This window comes from Callorhinchus milii, unplaced genomic scaffold (assembly GCF_018977255.1).
Source record: "Callorhinchus milii isolate IMCB2004 unplaced genomic scaffold, IMCB_Cmil_1.0 Scaffold3, whole genome shotgun sequence".
In the NCBI taxonomy this organism is placed as follows: Eukaryota; Metazoa; Chordata; class Chondrichthyes; order Chimaeriformes; family Callorhinchidae; genus Callorhinchus; species Callorhinchus milii.
The window spans coordinates 9,527,480-9,547,898 of NW_024704744.1; the positions used below are offsets into that span (position 1 = coordinate 9,527,480).

Sequence of the window (20,419 nt, forward strand, 5' to 3'; positions counted from 1 at the left end):
TGCTTAGTAATAACAACAACTTGCATCTTAGTTTTCTTACTGGTGGATTGTTGACTCAGACACCAGAGTCCTGTAGCTCAGTGGAGTCCTGTAGCTCTGTGGTTAGAGCACTCGCCTTGCACGCGAGATACCTGGGTTCAATTCCAGGCAGGGCGAAACCTTGGGCAAGCTTCCTTACTCCACACGCCTAATAATAATCCCTCCAAAACAAAACAATAATAAATTGTCCATTTTCAATCCAAGACTGTTTGTGGGACACTGCTGTGCGCAACTGGCTGCCGCGTTTCACCCACAAATATACGGTCAATTCACTTTACAGTTTATTCTGTGAAGCGTTTTGAGACATCAAGAAGACGTAAAAAGCACCATATCAAATGCAAGGATTATTATATTATTATTTATGTAGCACCCCTCACATAGGGTAGTGACCTAGAGTACTTGACAGTGGCAGAGCACGCTGCCGAGCTGGGGGTGGCGGGAATGATGGGAGGGAGGTGACCATAGGCATGGTCAAATAGGAACGTTTTCAGGCATGACCTGAAGATGGGGAGGGATAGGGGAAAAGACTGTTTCAGAGTTTTGGAATTAAGCGGCTCAACACTAAGAAGACTTTGTTTACCTTCCTCCACAAGGAGAGAGAAGCAAAGGGAGTTTCTTCCAGTGTCCGAGTCAACAATCTGCCAGTAAGAAAACTAAAACTGGTCATTCACTTCATGGCTGTTTGGGGGTCACTGCTACATTCGCCCACAAAACACACAGGCACTCCATTTTAGAGTATATCCTGTGATACGTTTTAACATGTCTTGACTTAAAAGGCATTATATAAACCTAAGGATTATTATGATGATTGTTAGATATTAGGACCATTTTATTGCATTGTCAAAGCACCATCAGATCTGTGGTACCATTTCAAGGCCTAGATTCTAACCACTTGACTTGAACAGAAGAATGTTGCTATGTGTGCTTTCACATGTGCATCCTCAAAGACAACAGGAAGCCAGTGTGGCTAAGTTTTAGAATCATTCAGCTCTGTTTGTGCTTCTATTCTCACCGAGCCTTTCAAAACTCTTGTTTTGCTTGTTCAAAACAAACCCGTTGCTTTAACATAAAAATCAAACCTCATAAAAGCATTGTAGGTAGGCATGTCAGAACAATAATATGCACAATATTATACTTTGACCTTGAAGCTGATCCTACAGCAATTACTGCAGCATTTTTGGGGCCAGTAAAGATATAAATTAAGTTGTATTCAAACCATTCTCAGCTGAATGATGGCCAGGCCGTTGAGATACATACTTCATGCTTTGCACTGCCGCTTCCAATAATAGGACATAATTTACTACTTCTGTCATGCAGGGAGGTCTTGCTTGACTGAAATACAATTTGCGTTCTCACAAGCTTCCAATTATGAAATGATATGTACACTAATAATATTCAATTGTTTTTTGACCTGGTCATTGTGGAAGATCATAAGTGTAGTATTATTAGTTTTGTGTGTTTTTCTCACTTAATTTATGATGAGATATCAGCTTGCTTCCCTAAGTATCACTCTTGCCTATGGGTTAGAAGGTCCAATGTCCAGGCCCCGACTTGAGCTCACAATTTAGTTTAATCCTCCAATGCAGTACTGGGGGAGCCTCCTCTGTGTTGGAGGTCCTGTACTTTGGACCAGCTACAACAACAATTTAGATTTCTATGCGGAAAAGGGGTGGGTCAGCTGAACCATCTTATATTTTAAGAGAACTGTGTATTGGAGCTTAGGTGTACAGATGTGCCTTACTGTAACAGCTTTATCCTTGTATGCTACCGCCATTGGCAGGCGTGCATTCTGCCACTCCGCCCCCACCCTCTAGAACACCATCCCGCAGTCCCTCTGCCTCGCACCCCATCCCTTGCCTCCTTCAAAACCCATCTCAAGACCTTCCCCTTCGATCGTGCTTTCAATCACTCTCCATAGCCCCTGCCCTCGCCATCCTGACCCCCAGCTTGGGTCCGAAACACTGACTGTCCAGCGCCTTGGGAAGTCCTCCTGACATGACAGTTGCAATACAAATGTATATTTGTTGGTGTTGTTATACTGCATTCATTTTTCTGAAACGAAAATTCAGTGACATCAACAAAAGTTAGCCCATGTACATGAATACATTCTATTCATCAAACGACAAAGAGCAGAATCTATGATCATGAAATGGCAAGGTCATCTAGCCAGTCAAATTGCAGAATTTATTCATCTCCAGTTTCTGTACATTTCTGTGTTTTGATATTTCTTCTTCTGCTACCTTGAATCTAAATTCTACAGATGTCTGTTCCCCCCCAACGGCTTCATGGGTGACCATTGTACGTGTTGAAAGTGGACTGTTTCATTGCACGATCAATCACAGCTGAGCTCCCACTGGGTGTTCACATAGGCATTTGTCCCTGCAGCTGCTGATGTGAGCGCTCCGGGATGCTACACTGCGTGAAGGGCACTATATAAAATGCAAGTTGTTGTTGTAGGGGGCACAGGATAGGGATCTGGCGCAGGAAGCATGGCTCAATATTTACTATCTTACGTGGCAACTGACTCCAATTTGCAATGTGATGACCCGAGACCAAGCCGAGATTATCACAGTGATCATAGATTGGCTGAATCTGTGGCCTTCCCAGTCTGTGTCATTCACTTACTTCCAGGATGAATTCTGTCCCTGAATGCCATAAAAAAATGTGACATATTCCTCCTTCTCCAGTGTTGTGGAGTCTCTCATTATCACATGAATTTAACTGCTGATTCAGTTCCTTAACTTGCTGCTATGCTTGTGGCTGCATGCACTGATTATAGGGCTAAATTATTATTATTATTGAATTTCTACTGCATGAAGTTGAATTATTTGTATTAATTGTGAATCTGAAATCCCCTCAACGTTATCTGACATGAAGAAGCCAGACAAATACATAACAGCATATTTGAAAACTTGTGACTGATTATAATTACACAAGATCACAAGATTGGTTTGGATAAAGAACTCACACCATACCACTCTGCTATCACAGCTTCAAACTGCTTTTTAAATGAGTCCTGGTCTCAATCATTGTTCCTGGCAACGTGTTACTCTTAATTAAACAAAAAACTTCAGGATACCAGTCGTGAAATTGAAACTGTGTCCTCTTCTACTCTTACCTTGGTGCATCCTAAAGTATTAATAATAATCCTTTCATTTGATAAATTGCTTTTCAAGGAGCGAGGATGTCTCAAAGGGCTTCACAGGATTTACTGTAAAAAGTAGTGACGGTGTGTTTCCAAGTGAGACAGTTATTTCCTGTTGCCCAGTAAATAAGTGGTGCCTCCGTTTAGGAGTATCAGCAATATAATTGTTGTTTGTATTTGTTGTTAAACAATTTGCAAACACATTCTATATTCTTTGACAAATAGTGTCAATAATCATTGCAGTTGAAATACATTTGTCTTGTGATTTATTTTTAGGGAAAAACATGGTAATTTCAGCTTTACAGTAGGTTACACAATTTGAATACAATTTACATTTAAATAACAACAACAACAAAATTACATTTGTAAAACGTCTTTCATGTCGGGAGGATGTGCCAAGGCGCTGGACAGACAGGGTTACGGACCCGAGCTGGGGGTAGGGGTGGGGGAGGGTGGAGGGCAGGGGGGAAACAGAGAGATCAAAAGCACAATCGAAGAAGAGGGTGTTGAGGTGGGTCTTGAAGCTGGCAAGGGAGAATTATTACACCTGGGAAAGTGATCCGACAATCCACTAACAACGAGGTTCCTACTTACTGCTAGGTAAACAGAGGCGTGTGGAGTAAGGAAACTTGCCCAACATTTTGCCCTGCCAGGAAACAAACCCAGGTCTCTCGCTTGCAAGGCAAGTGCTCTAACCGCTGAACTACAGCACACCACGTAATATGAAGTATAGTGACTGGGTATTTTGTAAACAAACGTGACAACCAATTTGCACTCAGTAATGTCCCATAAACAGCCATGAAGTGATTGACCAATTTGATTCAGGTGGATTGTTGTCCAGGACATCAGGAAAAATGCACTTCACTTTTCAAGTAGTTCCAAGGGATCTTTAATGCCCACCTGACAGACAGAGGGAACGTTGGTTTAATATTTCATTTGAATAACTACATCTTCAACAATGCTACGTACCCCCAGCACTGTATTAGATTGACAGCCTTTGGACTTGGAGATCAGGAGAGTGCTACCAACTGAGCCAAGCTGACACTACTTTATTTTATTACTTTATTACTCTGAATCAGAAGGTTGAAGGTATAAGCCCTGCAATGAAACTCATAACTCAAAGGGTACACTTACACTCTAGTGCAATATTGTGGGAGTCTGTGTTGTCACAGGATCCGTCCTTTGGATAAGAAATTAAATTGAGGTTTGATCTTCCTGTTCATCTGGACTTTAAAGGTCCCATTGCACTATTTGAAAAGAGAAGGGAGTTTCTCCTGATCAATTGTGCCTAGATTTTAAAAAATGATAATTCACTTCATGGCTGTTGGTGGAACATTGATATGTGCAAATTGCCTACCACATTCACCTGCACAGCTAACAGTCACTACACTTTACAGAAGATTAATAATCCCTTTAAAATATAATAATAATTTGGTCACTGAATCCCTGACTGTTTGTGGGACACTGCTGTGTCTAATTCGCTGCTGTGTTTTGCCCACAAAATATACAGTCAATTGACTTTACAATATATTTTATGAAGCGCTTTGAGATGTCTCAAAGCCTTGATTAGGCACTATATGAAATCCAAGGTTTATTATTATTATTCTCAGCGAAGCAATTTGAGACATTCCCAACATGGTATGAAGTACTATGTGAAATATAAAGCATATTATTATTAAAGCCCAGGCTCCAAGGCTGCTGGACTCTGGAATCTCCAAACAATTTCCACATTCACGTGTTCAGAAGTATTCATTTTACAACAGCAGAAAAGTTCAGTTTCAGTGGGAAAGATTAGCTGTCACACACAGCGATTCGCTTGTGTCTCCCCATCCATCAGTTTGTGGTTTGCTGTACCGACAGAATTTGGCTCAGTTTAGTTATTCTCTGTGAGATTTAAGTGCCTCATTAATCAAATAGCAAATACTACTTTGGCAGATAAGGAGATTCATGTGTCTTAGCTGATGAATCCCATTTAAAAATATAAGGTTCTCACTGTGTTGTATTGATTGATGCATGAACTCTGCTGAGCTGATTGGAAGTGTACAAAAATATTGATAGAGAACCTTTATTTCCCTCCAATTTCACTATTTAATGCCAATTGATGCCTTAATAATAATAATAATCCTTGCATTTGATAGCGCTTTTCACGTCGGGAGGACATCCCAAAGCGCTTCACACAACACACTGTATAGTGAATTGACTATATATTTTTGTGGGCGAACGCAGCAGCTAATTGTGCACAGCAATGTCCCACAAAGTCAATTGGAGGATCACTTTTCCAGGGGTAATATTCCTTAAAAAAAATTGGATCACTCAAGCTGTTTGTGAAACACTGCTACGTGTTTCGCCCACACGTATACTGTCAAATCACTTTACAGTATATTCTGTGAAGCGCTTTGAGACATCTCGAAGATGTGATAAGGATCTATATCAAATGCAAAGATTATTATCAATATTATGTTGGGGTTTTGCCTCATCTTGTCTATGCTGATCCTCTTGTACATTTCTGGGGGTGGGCAAGAATGGGGCAGGGTAGGGGGATGGTGGGGAGTGTTGCATTGATGGAGATGCTGTCCTTCAAAAACATTAAACCAAGGTCCTGTCTGCCTTTCCAAGTGAACATTAATACTATGGCTCTATTCAGAAAGTGAAAGAGCTTATCCCAGTTTCCAGGCCAGTGGTCTCTCAGATGGTCATTTACTTCATTGCTGTTTTGGGGACATTGCTGCCATGTCTGTAAATTGGCTGCCACATTTGCTTGCAGATGCACAGCCACTGCATTTTAATGCATTTTCCAGTGAATCCTGTGAAGAACTTTGAGATGTCCTTCAGACGTGAAAGCACTATATGAAATGGAAGGATTATTATTATTGTTATTGATGTTTTCTGCTTCAATCTTGGCTTCTTGAAGTGAGTTTCATATTCTCATTATCCTCAAGAAGGTCCTGGCCTCAATCACCCTCGCTGGTAATCTGTTCTAGTTGTTAATTACCCTGTGTTTTAAAATGTAAAACACGAAAACACTAGAGAATTCCACATCTAAATATTGAGTATATGTAAAGGTGTGAGCTATTAATCCTGGAGTATAATTTAGTAGCTCGATTCTGTCTTGAATGGTAAATGTATTTTAATGGAGAGTCATGTTTTTGTTTCCGGTGGATTAGGCATCAGAAGTAATTCATTATTTACATTCTGGTAACAATGGAAACATAATAAGGTGTGTTTGACTATTGAGCAAATTAACTTTGAATTTATTCCCTCTCTAAAAAAAAATGCAAATTAGCCCTGGTTCAGAGTTTACTGGTTCATGCCCCAAGCAAGAAGACAAACTCATAAATTAGGTTACAAAACTAGGCTTTGGAGTCCTGTAGCATAGTGATTAGAGCACTCACCTTGAATAATTTTTCAAAAATAAATAAATAACAACAACAATTTGGTGACTCAATCTACAACTGCTTGTGGGACACTGCTGTGCACAATTGGCTGCCCTGTTTCACCCACAAAATACACCTTCGATCGACTTCACAATATATTCTGTGAAGCGCTTTAAGACATCTCAATGATGTAATACGGTGCTATATCAAATGCAAAGATTATTATTAATGCTGCACTCCCTCCCTGCTGTACATTACTGTAAAGAGGAATCCAGCATTGGAGGAGGCAGTGTCCTTCAGTAGAGACTTTATAGAGAGACATTTAGCTCAGTTGATCTGTTATAGGCAGTATAGACACGATGGGCCAAATGGCCTTCTAATGTACCAAAATTTCTAAAAAAAAATAGTGTGACGCTATTTCAGAGTGTTTCTTGGAATTCATCTCCTGTCCTGTCCAATTTTCCTGTCTCAACCCAGATTTACCAAAACAGATGCTGCATCACAATATACTTCAGAGTAACTTGTTATATGAAGTGCTTGAACATGACGTGCTAATATCAAATACAAGTACTATTTGTTATAATTTGTGAGTGTTATAACTTCAGAAGCCGCAGCTGGCTGAACTTTCACGAGCATCAGTTCTTGAATTCAGAAAGATTTTACTTACTTCTGACTACTACAGATTTACATAGTTTATGTTGACTACACATAAACGTAAGGCGCAATAAGTCCATACCAGTGTTCATATTCCACACAAGTGTCTCACCCATTGCTTACTCCTTCCCATTTCACCCACAACATACATAGTCAATTAATTTTACAGTATATTCTGTGAAGCGCTTTGAGATGTCTTAAAGACATGATAAGGTACTATATTAAGTGAAAGGTTTATTAGTATTCCCTTCTTTCTCATGTGTATATTAACTTCCTCTTAAATCCATCTATACTATGCGTTTCAAAACAACTTCAGCAGCAAGTTCCACATTCTCCTTATCTTCTTTTTCTCTTAGATTCTCTTTTAGATTGCCCAGTCATTATCTTATTGTTGTTATCTTATTATCTTAGTTACAGACTCCCAAGCCAGTGGAAACAGCCTATTTATGCTAACCTTATCACACCCTTTTATAATTTTAAACACCTGTTTTAGGTTCTCCCTTAAATAGTGATAAAAAACTTAACCTGTCCAGTCTATCCTGACGGCAATAACCTGCCTTTCTTGGTATCATCCCTGTAAGCCTTAGCTACGCTCTTTCCATTGCTGTTATGTTTTGTGTCAGGCAGAGTGGATTATTCAGTCTGTGGTTTAATCCATTCTGCTACCTCTTGCACAACTCCACATGTCCTAATTTTAGTCATGAGTCTCTCATGTGGCATTTTATCAAAGTCCCTCAGGAAATCCAAATAAACTACTGTGTTTCCCTTGACTATTTTACCTGTTACATCTTCAAAGAATTTGATAAGGTGAGTCAAGCATGACCTTCCTTTGTAAATTCAAGCTCTTAATTATATTTTCCTCCTTGAGCTGACTAGTTGCTTCTTTTATTATTAGGATTACAATGCTCTACCCACAAGCAATGTTCAAATGACGGACCTGTAGTTTCCTGGATTAGGTCTATCACCCTTTTAAGAAATAGTTATTACACTGGCCGCCTCCGCCCGGTTCTTTGTCACGGGTCCTTTCTCTATTGCGTTCTTAACTATGTACTAGAGCCTCAGCTATCTCCTCCCTCGCTTTCTGAGGAATACTTGGGTGCACTCCATCTGAGTCAAGGGTTTTGTCCTCTTTAAACTTCTGTAATTTATCTAGTATTACCTTTTCAACCATAAAACACACAGTCGCTACACTTTACAGTATATCATGTGAAGCGCTTTGAGACTTCAGTGATGTGATAAGGGGCAGTATCAAATGCAAGGATTATTATTATTTTTCCATATCTTAATTGTTGTGATTTAACACCGCGCTCCAAATGTAGCCAGCAAACTTTTGGTGTTACTTTATCTAGTCAGGCAATTGGGATTGATTGCAACTTTCTGCCAACATCCAAATAATCAGAATTTTGCTTTCTTCAACCTCGATCTCCCGGGTTTTACACTTTGTTAATCTGAGGTCCTGTCTGCCTGTTTAGGTGGATGTTAAAGTCTCACGGCACTATTCAAAAAGAGAAGGGATTTTCTCCCTGTGTCCTGGCCAACAATCTCCTAGATAAAATTGGTCATTCACTTTACTGCTGTTTGTGGGATGTCACTACGCAAATCGGTTGATCCGTTCATTTGCAAAATACACAAGTCACTATATATTACAGTATATCCTGTTGACCACTTTGAGCCATTTCTGATGTGACAAGTGCAAGATTTGTTATCATATAATGACTTCGGTAGTGAGTGCTTGGATTTTGAGAGATATCTGCATTTATATACTTGATACATGGCTTTAATTTAATTTTCTATTGATTTGAAATAAAAATAACTGAATGGAAAATTGAGTTCACTCATTTTTGAGTGGAGTGGGCTATAAATTTGTAAGACATTAATAGATTATAATCTATTAATTTGAAATTGTGTGTGATGTTAACCAAGGATATTTTTATTGTAATTCCCTCAGGGTGGGAGCCAGTCTACAATTCTCATGTGATGACAGCTATGTTCTTCAAGGGTCCAAGAGCATCACTTGTCAGAAAGTGACTGACACATTGGCTGCTTGGAGTGACCACAGGCCATTCTGTCGAGGTAAGTCATCAAAACGCACATTCACAACTGGGGGTAATTTACAGGAAGGATATAATCACTGGAAACAGCCTATTTACGATAACATTAACAAACCCTCATAATATTAAACACCTGTTTTAGTTGCCCTTTATTGATAAAAAGCTTAGCCTAGCCAATCTATCATGATGGCAATAACCTGCCAGCCCTAATGTCATCTGAGTAAACCTCAGCCGTGCTCTTTCCATTGCTGTTATATCCTTCTCGTCGTGTGACAGCCACACGACGAGACACAACCAACCCTCACAACCCTCTCCCACAACCAACTCCTCTCCCACAAATGTCTGTTTCCTGGATCCCAGCGATGCAGTGTGTTCCTTTCCCTTTCCTGAATATACTTAACATAATATAATATAATTTAACATATAATATAAAATATAATTTAATATAATATAATTTAATATAATTGAATATACGGTCATTCACTTTACAGCACATTCTGTGAAGCGCTTTGAGATGTCTAGAAGATGTGAAAAGTGCTACATCAAATGCAAGGATTGTTATTATTTTTATTTATTATAAGAAGAAAAGCAACATGAGGTACAATAATTTCTGCTCTGAATGAACTTCCTTTTATTGTCAACGGTGTGTCTGACACAGGTGGAAACCCACCACCACACTTAACAGTATCCAAACCAGTCTGATAGCTCCATGCATATCACCTACATTTGGGAATTCCAGGGTATTGGAATGGAACGCGCACTCTGTCCCGCTAGGGATGGATCCTTACCGAATTCCATTGCCGGATGCTGCCAAGAGCCAAGGCTTGGGGATCCCTGCATGTCTGTCGGGGCACTGATGGAGTTTAACCAACTAAACTATTTTGTAGGAATTGAAACATTTTCACCCCACAAAGTATGCTAGCCTGGCTCAGCTGGTAGCACTCTCAACTCTGAATGAGAAGGCATGGGTTCAAGCCCTACATCAGATCTTGAGCTCATAATAATAATAATAATCCTTGCATTTGATATAGCGCTTTTCACGTCGGGAGGACGTCCCAAAGCGCTTCACAGAACATACTGCAAAGTGAATTGACTGTATATTTGTGGGCGAACGCGGCAGCCAATTGCGCACAGCAATGTCCCACAAACAGTCGTAGATTGAAAATGACCAATTAATTATTGTTTTTGGTTTTTGAAGGGATTATTATTAGGCGTGTGGAGTAAGGAAACTTGCCCAAGGTTTCGCCCTGCCTGGAATTGAACTCAGGTCTCTCACTTGCAAAGCGAGTGCTCTAACCACTGAGCTACAGGACTCCAGCAGAAAGTCTGTGCTGATACTCCAATGCAGTGCTAGGGCTGTGCTGCACTGTTGGCGTTGCCGTCCTTCAGATGAGAAATTAAATTGGTTTCCCATCAAGTCTTTTGGATTGGATTTACTTAGGAAATGTCAGTAGCTTGTCTCTGCTGAATTTACCAGTCTCTGGAACATAAAAGTGGTGGAAGTGATCAAAATATGAAGAGAAAAAAAGGGTGTTTATTTTCCTCCATTGTCTTCTAATAGGTCCTCCTATGCTCGCTATGTTTCTCTTTAGTAAAGCATGGACTAGCTCCCAAACATCTCTATTCGCTGTATCAAAACTGTGGCTGGTTGTGAGATAAGCTAAGTCACATTAACTTCCCCTTGAGATGCAACCCCCAAGCGTAAAGTAGTGATGGTTGTTTTGTAGCGAACACAGCAGTACAGAAATGACCCGCAAACAGCCATGAAGTGAATGATCAATTCTACCTGGGCCATTATTAGTCAGTATTCAGGGAGAAATTCACTTGTGTTTTAGAATAGTGTTGTGGATCTTTAATGTCTACCTGGTAAGAGGTAGACTGGACCTTGGTTTAACATCTATCCAAAGGACAGTCAGTGCTTCCCTCCCCACCAGCACTGCATTGGAATGTTTACCGAGAGTGATTTCGAAGTCCTGATGAAACCAGGACTTGGACAATAAGGACAATATTTCCTTCTGACTCAGAGGCAATATTGCTACTAACTGTTTCAGGCTGACACGCTACATTTATATAAAGTAACAGAATAAAATGCTTATAATTATTTCAAGCAAATAATTTGAGTGATTGAAGAAATATCGTGTACATATTTTTTTCCCAAAGAACTGAAGATCTCTGTGAACCAATTGTCTTCAGATGCTTTGTCACAGCAAAGATTTGAAGGCTGGATTAGTCTTCCGGTCTTTTGTGAGTTCAGCAGCAGGAGCTTTCAGTTATCTTGGTTGGAGAATCTAAAACTAGGGGTCATAGTCTTAAGCTTAAGGGCCAGCCTTTTCAAACTGAGTTGAGGAAATATTTCTTCACTCAGATGGTAGCGAATTTGTGGAATTCTCTACCGCAGAAGGCTGTGGATGCTCAGTCCTTGAACATATTCAAGACTGAGGTTGATAGATTTCTAAAGGATAGAGGGATTAAGGGATATGGGTAAATGGAATTAGGTTGGAAGATCAGCCATGATCTTATTAAATGGTGGGGCAGGCTCGAGGGGCCAAATAGCCTACTCCTGCTCCTACGTCTTATGGTCTTATCTTTCAATCCAGAGTTTTTCAGCTTTTTGATCAGTCAGGCTATGAAATCTGCATCTTTATAAGAATTAATAGAGCTTGATAATCAGTAAAGTGGACAAATGAGATGCTGAGATCTAACTTGCTATATTGCTCAGCAATTTATTAATAAGAAATGTGGAATTCCTGGATTTCTAAATTATCAAATGTGTTGAAAAATTCATTCCTCAGCACATGTGTCATCTGAGGAAAGAGATAATTACATATTTTGTATTAATATATCTCTTAAGAAATATAACAAATTTGACTCTAACTAGTTCCAAATCACTGAGAGGGAGCATATCAATAAGGAAAATAAGGGAGGGCCAAGGATGGAGTCTTGAGGTATGCTGCAGGTGACCAGGTGGGGCCTGGAGAAAAAACATTTCAGACAAAGTGATTGCAGTTGGTGAAGTAGGATTCGAACCAGGCGAGTGCAATCCCATTGAAGTGAAGAGGGAGTGGAGAGGCAGGGGAGGAGGATGGCAAGTCGTACTCACACTGTACAATGCTCTGGTCAGGCCACAACTAGAGTACTCCACACAGTACTGCTCACAGCAACATTTCAGCCATTATGCTCCCACTCTCTGGAACTCCATCCCAGACTCCCTCCAACTTGTTCGCTCCCTTCCCTCTTTCAAGATCCATCTCAGGACATACCTCTTTGAGTTAGTAGTTGGCCATTTGGGCTTCTCAACTTGTCCAGCCTCATCTTTCTCCATGTATGCACAGTTTGGAAAAAGCCCTGAACAGTAATCATGCCCCTGACAGCACTGTTTTTATGCACTGGGATTTTATGGTTCCTTAACCCACACACGCACAGGCACACACATTATAACAAGGCTCCAATTACTAAGTAAATCCCAAGACATTTCAAGGAAGGCTGGATTAGCATATACATTCTTTCATGGTGTTGTTCCTTACACATGCATTACAATGTATCATTACACCATTCTTGATAAATGTGAGGGTATTACAGAATTCATCAGAGCAGATTGATAGTGCACTGTTCATTTGAAGATAAAACCGTAGGAACAGGAGCAATAAACATGCTTGTCACAGGTGCCACTGAGTGAATTGAGCCTCATCTGTCAAGGAGAACATTTCTCAAACACTCTGTATCCAGAGATTCTGTAGTTAGATTACCGAAATGGAAATGCTGATTTTAGAAGATCCCACTTACAGGCGTTTAGTAACAAATTTAATAACAAATTTGTTTGTTTGTATTTTAGGAAACCTGTATAATATCTTTTAAGTTGTTTCCATTTTGTTGCGTAATGTTCCCTCTTTGTGCTATTAAGAGAACTTACAACAAGCAGAAATTTTCAACAGGAAACGTATACCCGTGATTTTGCATAAGTGTAACTTATTGGTGGACAGTTGGGGATATCTCCGGATTTTTCACCACTCTTGGTTAAGAATGCCGAGGTCAATTGTAGTTTCCCTACTGAGTCTTCAGCTGATCCGAGCCAACTTAACACGAACATCAACTTGCCCCTCATGCAGGTAGAGTGTCGGAGTGCTTAACAGTTGTAGAGCTTGATGTCGAACAAAGGGAGGTTTGAAAATGGACAGGAGGGGTTAAGGCGAAAGGATTGAGAGGCAGATAATTCCAACGTTTCAGGTATCGTGGCTGAAAGCACAGCCACCAATGGTGGAGCAAAGGTTGTTGGAGTGGGATGTAAGCAGGTTGGAATGGTAGGAAGATGCTGGTGCATGAACTCAGCAGAGATCAGGGATCAAGATTGGGACTTCCTCAGCCAGTTTTGGTCACCATGGAACTGTCTGGTATATTTACGCAGTGAGCCATTTGTGAAGCTCCAAAAAGCAGAGATGGCTTTAGATCTGTGATGCTAATTCTGTTTTCTACAGGAGGAGGTGAGAACATGAGGGAAGTTAATGATAAGAAGGCAAAGGAAATGAAGCAGGGAAAGGAATAGATAACAACACCACAACCTTGAATGTGTGACGCATTGGAATTAACTGCGTTTTGGTTTGATTCAGTGATCGACTCCTGTTTTGTTTTTTCAAAAAAAGGCTCAGCAATAAACAATTCATTAATCAATTAGTTCAACAAATGTAATTATCTCAATTGAGCAAACCTGTTTCCTGAACAAGATCTACAGAGAGAGATCCTGAAAGATTTGGGCTTGTACTTTGGTCATTGGTCTTCTTGTCAAGCATTGAAACATGACCATGAATGGACTTTGGCTGGTTGTTTAACAGCTTCGCCCACACCGTGAGGAAGGCAGCACTATATCAAACTGCATTATATGGGCGAACCCCTGAACTCAACTAACTGTAGTATGTATGCAGAAGCAGCACAGTTCTTGTATTACCATAATTAGTCTAACTGTTCTAGGATTATCTCCTAACCTCTGGAATTCCATCCCTCGATCACTTCACCTCTCTATCTGTCTTTAAACCTAAAGATCTACTTTTTTGACTATATATACTGTCACCTCCCGCCTTTCCTTCTCCCTTGTTCAGTGTCCAACCCCATCTTTGTGAAACGCTCCCAAGAAATTCATAGAATGCAACAATATATCACTACATGTGGGGTCTGGCCAGATGGACAGCAATAGTCTTTTGCATTTCTGTACTATTGTGTTGCTATTCTACATTAAAAACAACAATAATTTGGTCACTCAATCCACGACCTTGTAGGACACTGCTGTGCAAAATTAGCTGCCGCCTTTTGCCCACAAATATACAGTCAATTTACTTTACAATATATTCTGTGAAGCACTTTGAGATGTCTAGAAGATGTGAAAGGTGCTATATCAAATGCAAGGATTATTTATTATTACAATGACCCTAAAACAATTGAAAGGAATAATGATGTTCAAATGTAAGCTTTTTTTTCTTTGGAGACCTAGCACTCTTATGTGAAGTGAAGGAATGTGGAGAGGTAAAAAGTTCAACTTCTACTCCTAAAACTATGGTGGACCATCAATCTTATTTTCTTATTTTTAATTAAATGATTGATTTTTAGCTTTCAAAGATTGTTTCCCAACCCTTCAGTAATTAGCCAGGATTTGAGAAGCCTCTTGAAATTCCTGGATTTACAAGGCTTCAAAAATTCATAGGCATATGTAATTCCTTCTTGACTGCCTGGCTGGCCAGCCTGCTGTTTCTACAGAACATTGCACTTTCCATGCAGCAAAACTGATTAAATGCCACACTTTCAGAACTGTGGACGTAATAGGGAAACAGAGAGATATTCTTTGACAACATAAGTTAATTCTCCACCACATACACAAATGTGCTTGTCAATAGATTCAACATCATCATAATAACAATAATCCTTGTACTTGAAATAGTGCCTTATATTGTTTCAATGTCTCAAAGAATTTTCTTGTAGAATGTAGTGACTATATAATTTGTAAGCATTGCAGTGAAAGTTACGATATTTGCACATATATGGAGAAATCTGTACTGGGGTCATCTTAGCTCCATTTGTAGTACTCTCACCTCAGAGACAGAAAGCTGCGTTCTTGATATATTGTTCTTCATAAATGATTGACAGCGGTGATGTGCTCCGCAACTGTCAAGCTCTCTGGACACTACCCTGCTTAAGGGACACTCCACAAATGCATTGTTGTTGTGGATTCAAGCCCCGGGTTGGGACTTTGAATTCACAGTCAAGGCTGAACCATCATTGCATTACTAGGGGAGTGCTGCCTTGTTGGAGATTCTGTCCTATTGATAAGACAAACCAAAGTGCTGTCTGTCTATTCAGGTTGATGTTAACCGTCCCTGTGTCCTGGCCAACAATCCCCCTGATAAAATTTGTCATTCAGTTCATGGCTGTTTGTTACATTGCTGTGTGCAAGTTGGCTTCCACATTTCCCTACAGAACACACAGTCTCTGCACATCACAGCAAATCCTGTGATGTGCTTTGAGATGTCCTCCCATGGCTACATCAAATGTAAGGATTTTGAGTATAATAACCATGAGATTGTCCTTTACAAAATGTAAAATACTGCAGATGCTGGAAATCTGAAACAAAAACAGAAGTCGTTGGAAACACTCAGCAGGTCAGGCAGCATCTATGAAGAAAGGAAAGTGAGTCAACGTTTCGGGTCCACGACCCTTCATCAGAACCGAGTGATTGTCCTTTAGTTTTAAACATCTAATATTCAGCTCATAGATTTATCACAACTCCACTTGAAAAACATGATTTGAAATATAATTATAATAATACTTGCCTTCAGGAGGACGCCCCAAAGCGCTTCACAGGACTTTTTAACATCCATCTGAACAGGCAGATGGAACCTCTTATGTTTGCTTCTAAGTTTTCTGTTTTTTTCATGTTGCCAGGTGATTTATTTTCTTATAGATGAGCACACATAGTAAAATTCCCTTTGAACCTTTTTAATGTAACCTTTTTTTTCTCCTCAATTCCCCTTTTCCGACACAGCCAGAACGTGTGGCTCGAATCTCCGAGGTCCAAGTGGAATCATCACATCACCCAACTACCCTGTCCAGTATGAGAACAACGCCCACTGTGTCTGGGTTATTACCACAACAGACCCTGAGAAGGTGAGCTTCTTCCTGGAAATGATGTCAGTTCCCTGTGGTTTGGGTATCCGTGTAACTTTCTCAATCTTTTTTTTAATGTGTGAGTAAACATCAAAAGAGGAGAGGGGAGTGATCCGTGTGTCATTTTTGTGTACGTCCAGGGTGACGGGCGTGGGGGGCGGGGTGGGCTGCAAATTTCTCTCATGTAATACAATAGAAATTGTTATTAAATGTAAGGAATTCCAAGTAACGTAATATTGTTGCATCAGTTACCTCACTGTGGTGCTGTCGATTGTGTACCTTAATATGTACTTTTTAAGCAGCTGAACTTATTTGAACTTGTTTAATCTTATAGTCTAATGCATGCGAGGGAGCACAGCGTTTTAAGAATGATAAAGATGTTCTGGAGCATAGACAGTGAAGGGTAGAATTCTTCAAGGGTAAACCTTTTTTGTTTGGCCAATCTAATACATTTTCTTGATTGAATATTTCTTGATTGATGGTCACGCCGTGGGAATCACCGCTTAGTAGCTATTGGAAACTAGGCATTGATTTGGAACAGACTCACCTGGACTGGTGCAAATGTTCAGAGGGCCACTTCTTAATCGTCTCGCGGGCCACTTCTGGCCCAAGGGCCATGGGTTTTCCACCCCTGGTATAGTCACACTTTAGCTGAGTGAAGAACCATTGTCTGGACTAAAAACAGATGTTTTATCTGTCGCTGGTTTGCATTCTCCTTCCTATGAAAAGTAAATTTGCGCATTTAATTATTTTCTCAAATACTATGCAACCTCTTTTGTTGGAAGCAATGGGTTGATGTTTTTACCCTCCAGTTGTCTCCTCTGCTTTCCTGCAGTTATGAAGGGACTAAGAGTGACTGGGGAATAGTTCCATCGGAGCCAACCTCCTCTCAGCCTGTACCTCTCCAGGGACTAATTCTCAATGTGTGAGTGGCCAACAGAGGGCTGTTTGGCTGCTTATGGAGTCAGAGGCCATCAAAACCTCATGTGACATCCACAATTCCACCTGGAGAGTAATTAGGAGCTTTGCAGTTATTTTTCCTTCCTGGACACCATCTTATCTTAGTCTAGAATTGTGGAATATTCTTCAATTCAGTATTACTTTAGAAGCCTTTTTTTACTAAGGAGATCAGAAAAACGGCTTCCAACACAGCACTGAATTGCTGAAAGCTCCACAATTATCCTCAGACTTAACAAAAAGACCATTGCATCTTATCAGGTAAGGGTAGGTGGAATTTTGCGTCTCTGGCACATTTTTCCCTTCCCTTCCTTTGGAGCGATGATGAACAGACGGTTTGAATTTAATTACGTTTTAGTAATGAGTACAGGGAATGGTTTAGCCTGGGACATGACAGAGGCAATTGAAAAGCGCATTGTTACTCACAGTCTGTCTGCAGACATGTAACCACTTGAGTCAGGTGAGTTGCTGTCTTCCTGGGAGGAATAAGGAGGAAAGATGAACTGTATCTCAATGCGGTGTTGGTTGAATTGATAATGGAATGAACTGCAGGGGTTTTGGGGAATAGGCTGTTACATGGGACTGAAAAGATTGCTGTTTAAAGAACAAACATGGGCATGATGGCTTAATGGCCTTCTCCTGTGCTACAAACTTCTATGATTCTATTTCTATGGTTCTATAGGGTGAAAAATGTAATTATGTATTTTCGTAAAGATTCTGGAATACACAAATGAGAACTCCCTGTTGGAACCATCTCTAGAAGTAGTCATTGCAACTTGTGGAAACTCCGTTAACAACTTGCATTTAAACAGCATCCTTCACGTGGGGTAGTGTCTCGGAGCACTCCAATGTGGAAAGTATTCGAAATGCCCATTCTGTGTAGTGGCATTTTATCAGAGTTTGCCACCTTAGAATTTGCTGGTTCGGCATTTGTAAATGTCAAAACTGGGGGTTAATGCAATACATGTGGTTTGCGAGTATCGTATTTTATATCTTTTTTAAGGAGCGGGGGAGAAGGGAAAGGAGGAAAAATTACTAACTTGAGATATGATGTGAATTTTTTAATTTAATTTAATGAAGGGGATAAAAGCACAAAGTTCCACTCAGGAGCTGAAGATCTACAGTGCAAGAGAACATTCAAACACTGAGGCTTAGGAGAGGAGGAGAGAAAGTAAGGATTTTTATCCTTTTAATGGATAACAGGAGGTATATGAGCATGGGCACTAAAACATTGGTTGTGTTGTGGGCTCAACTGACAGTTAAGCCCACCCCACTTAATAATAGATAATAATATTAATTCATTATAAGTGTTGTCTTTACATTTGCTATAGTATCTTTCATAACAGGCGGACGTTTCAATCCATGACATAGGATATACTGTAGTGACTGTATTATGTAGGCAAATGTGGCAGCCAATTTGTGCACAGCTAAATCCCACAAACAACTATTACGTAAAGAACTTGTTTTTATTTGGGGGATTGTTGGTCAGGAAGTGGGGGAAAACTCCCTCCTCTTTTGGAATAATATTGTGGTATCTTTCACATCAAGCTGAACGATCAAGACATTGTTTTATCATTTAATTTGAAGGGCGGCACCTCCGACAGTATCGTATTCTACCAGCACTGCACTGGAATGTCAGTGTAGATTATAAGAGTTCATCGCGGCTGAAGACCTTCCTCTTCGACTGTGCCTACGATCACCTTCCCTCTCGCACCCGCTCAGCGCAATACTCTGCCATGTCAAGTGCTTTGGGACGTTGCCGTCTGTGAGGGGCACTAAATAAAGTTGTAGTTTCAACATGGGGTTTGAAAGCATGTCTTTCTGACTCAGTGGTGAGAGTATGTCAGCTCCAAATCTGCTTAGCACCTATTTTAAAGTATAAGGCCACATGTACTCTTTATGGTATTATCCACATTATCCCCTTTCGGATTGACAGAAGTGTGGAAACAGGAATAAGTGTCATTACTGCTTCAGCTCTGTGATGTGTTCTCAATTTGGTCATTAAACAGCGTGTAACAAACCCTCACCTCCTCACAGGCCATGCTTTCAGTTGACCAAAGTTAAGGAGATCAGAGATGCAGGGTATTAAAGATCTATGCAGGTCAGAAAAAAAATAGCGACCTAATTTTTTTAAGTGTGAATTCAAATTCCTTTCATTCTGATTTCGCTAATCATTAATAAAGGTTAATGGTAATTATGTAGCTTTCCTTTACAATTTTTGTTTGGTCAGCCACAGGATCTTTAATATCAATCTGAACATGCTGACCTGACCTCGGTTTATCGTTTCACCTGGTCAGCTGGTTGTCTGACAAGTGTGGAAACCTATCACCATGCTTGAGTGTCCAAACAGTCAGAGAGTTCCATGTATGCCACCTATACATAGACATTTCTCTGTGTCTGGAATGGAATATGTTCTCTTTCTCTGGAGGGATGCACCATGCTTAGTTCTGAGCATTTCCAGTACAAATCTTATTTCCCTGGTGACAGGCAGGCTGCTCAGCCAACAACAGTACAAGGCAAGGACAGCAGGAGAACACAAGTTCAGGATTATGAAGAGTAATTTCAGGACAGACATCAGGAAGTTTTTTTGTTACACAGAGGTTATTTCATGATTGGAACAGGTTACCTAGAAGGGTGATTTAGGCCGAGGCACGGACTCATTTTAAAAGAATGCTTAACGCTGTTATGCAAATTTGACAGTGTGGGTATGCAGAAAGGATGAGCTCAAATGGGCCAAAGGGCCTTCTTTATCTGAATGTCTCTTGTGATAGTTTGCATACCTCATGTCTTCCTAGCTTTGTCAAGTATGTTAAATGATAACTGAGTGAAATGAATGCACCACCACCAATGCAGCACACCCAAGCCCTGCATTAGAATGTCAGGCAAGTCATGATCCAAGGCTTGAACCTAGAACCTTCTGACTCATACAAAACTGAGACATGCTGACACATAATTATTCGTTGTCTGATGCATGAACCAAAAATAAATTCAGGTTCCAAAAGAAAAGTACCTGTATATCTAAATACTTCCTTCAGTTTAATTACAACAATGAA

The 20,419-nt window shown here is 40.2% G+C and overlaps 1 protein-coding gene across 1 annotated transcript in view; it reads left to right on the plus strand.

Moving 5' to 3' along the window:
• LOC103179026 (CUB and sushi domain-containing protein 1) overlaps positions 1-20,419 on the plus strand; it is a 1,038,598-nt gene that overhangs the window by 657,272 nt on the left and 360,907 nt on the right. The window contains exons 9-10 of the mRNA XM_042332909.1: positions 9,161-9,285; positions 16,288-16,409. Coding sequence (XP_042188843.1) covers positions 9,161-9,285; positions 16,288-16,409 — 247 coding nt within the window. The remainder of the gene's footprint in view (positions 1-9,160; positions 9,286-16,287; positions 16,410-20,419) is intronic.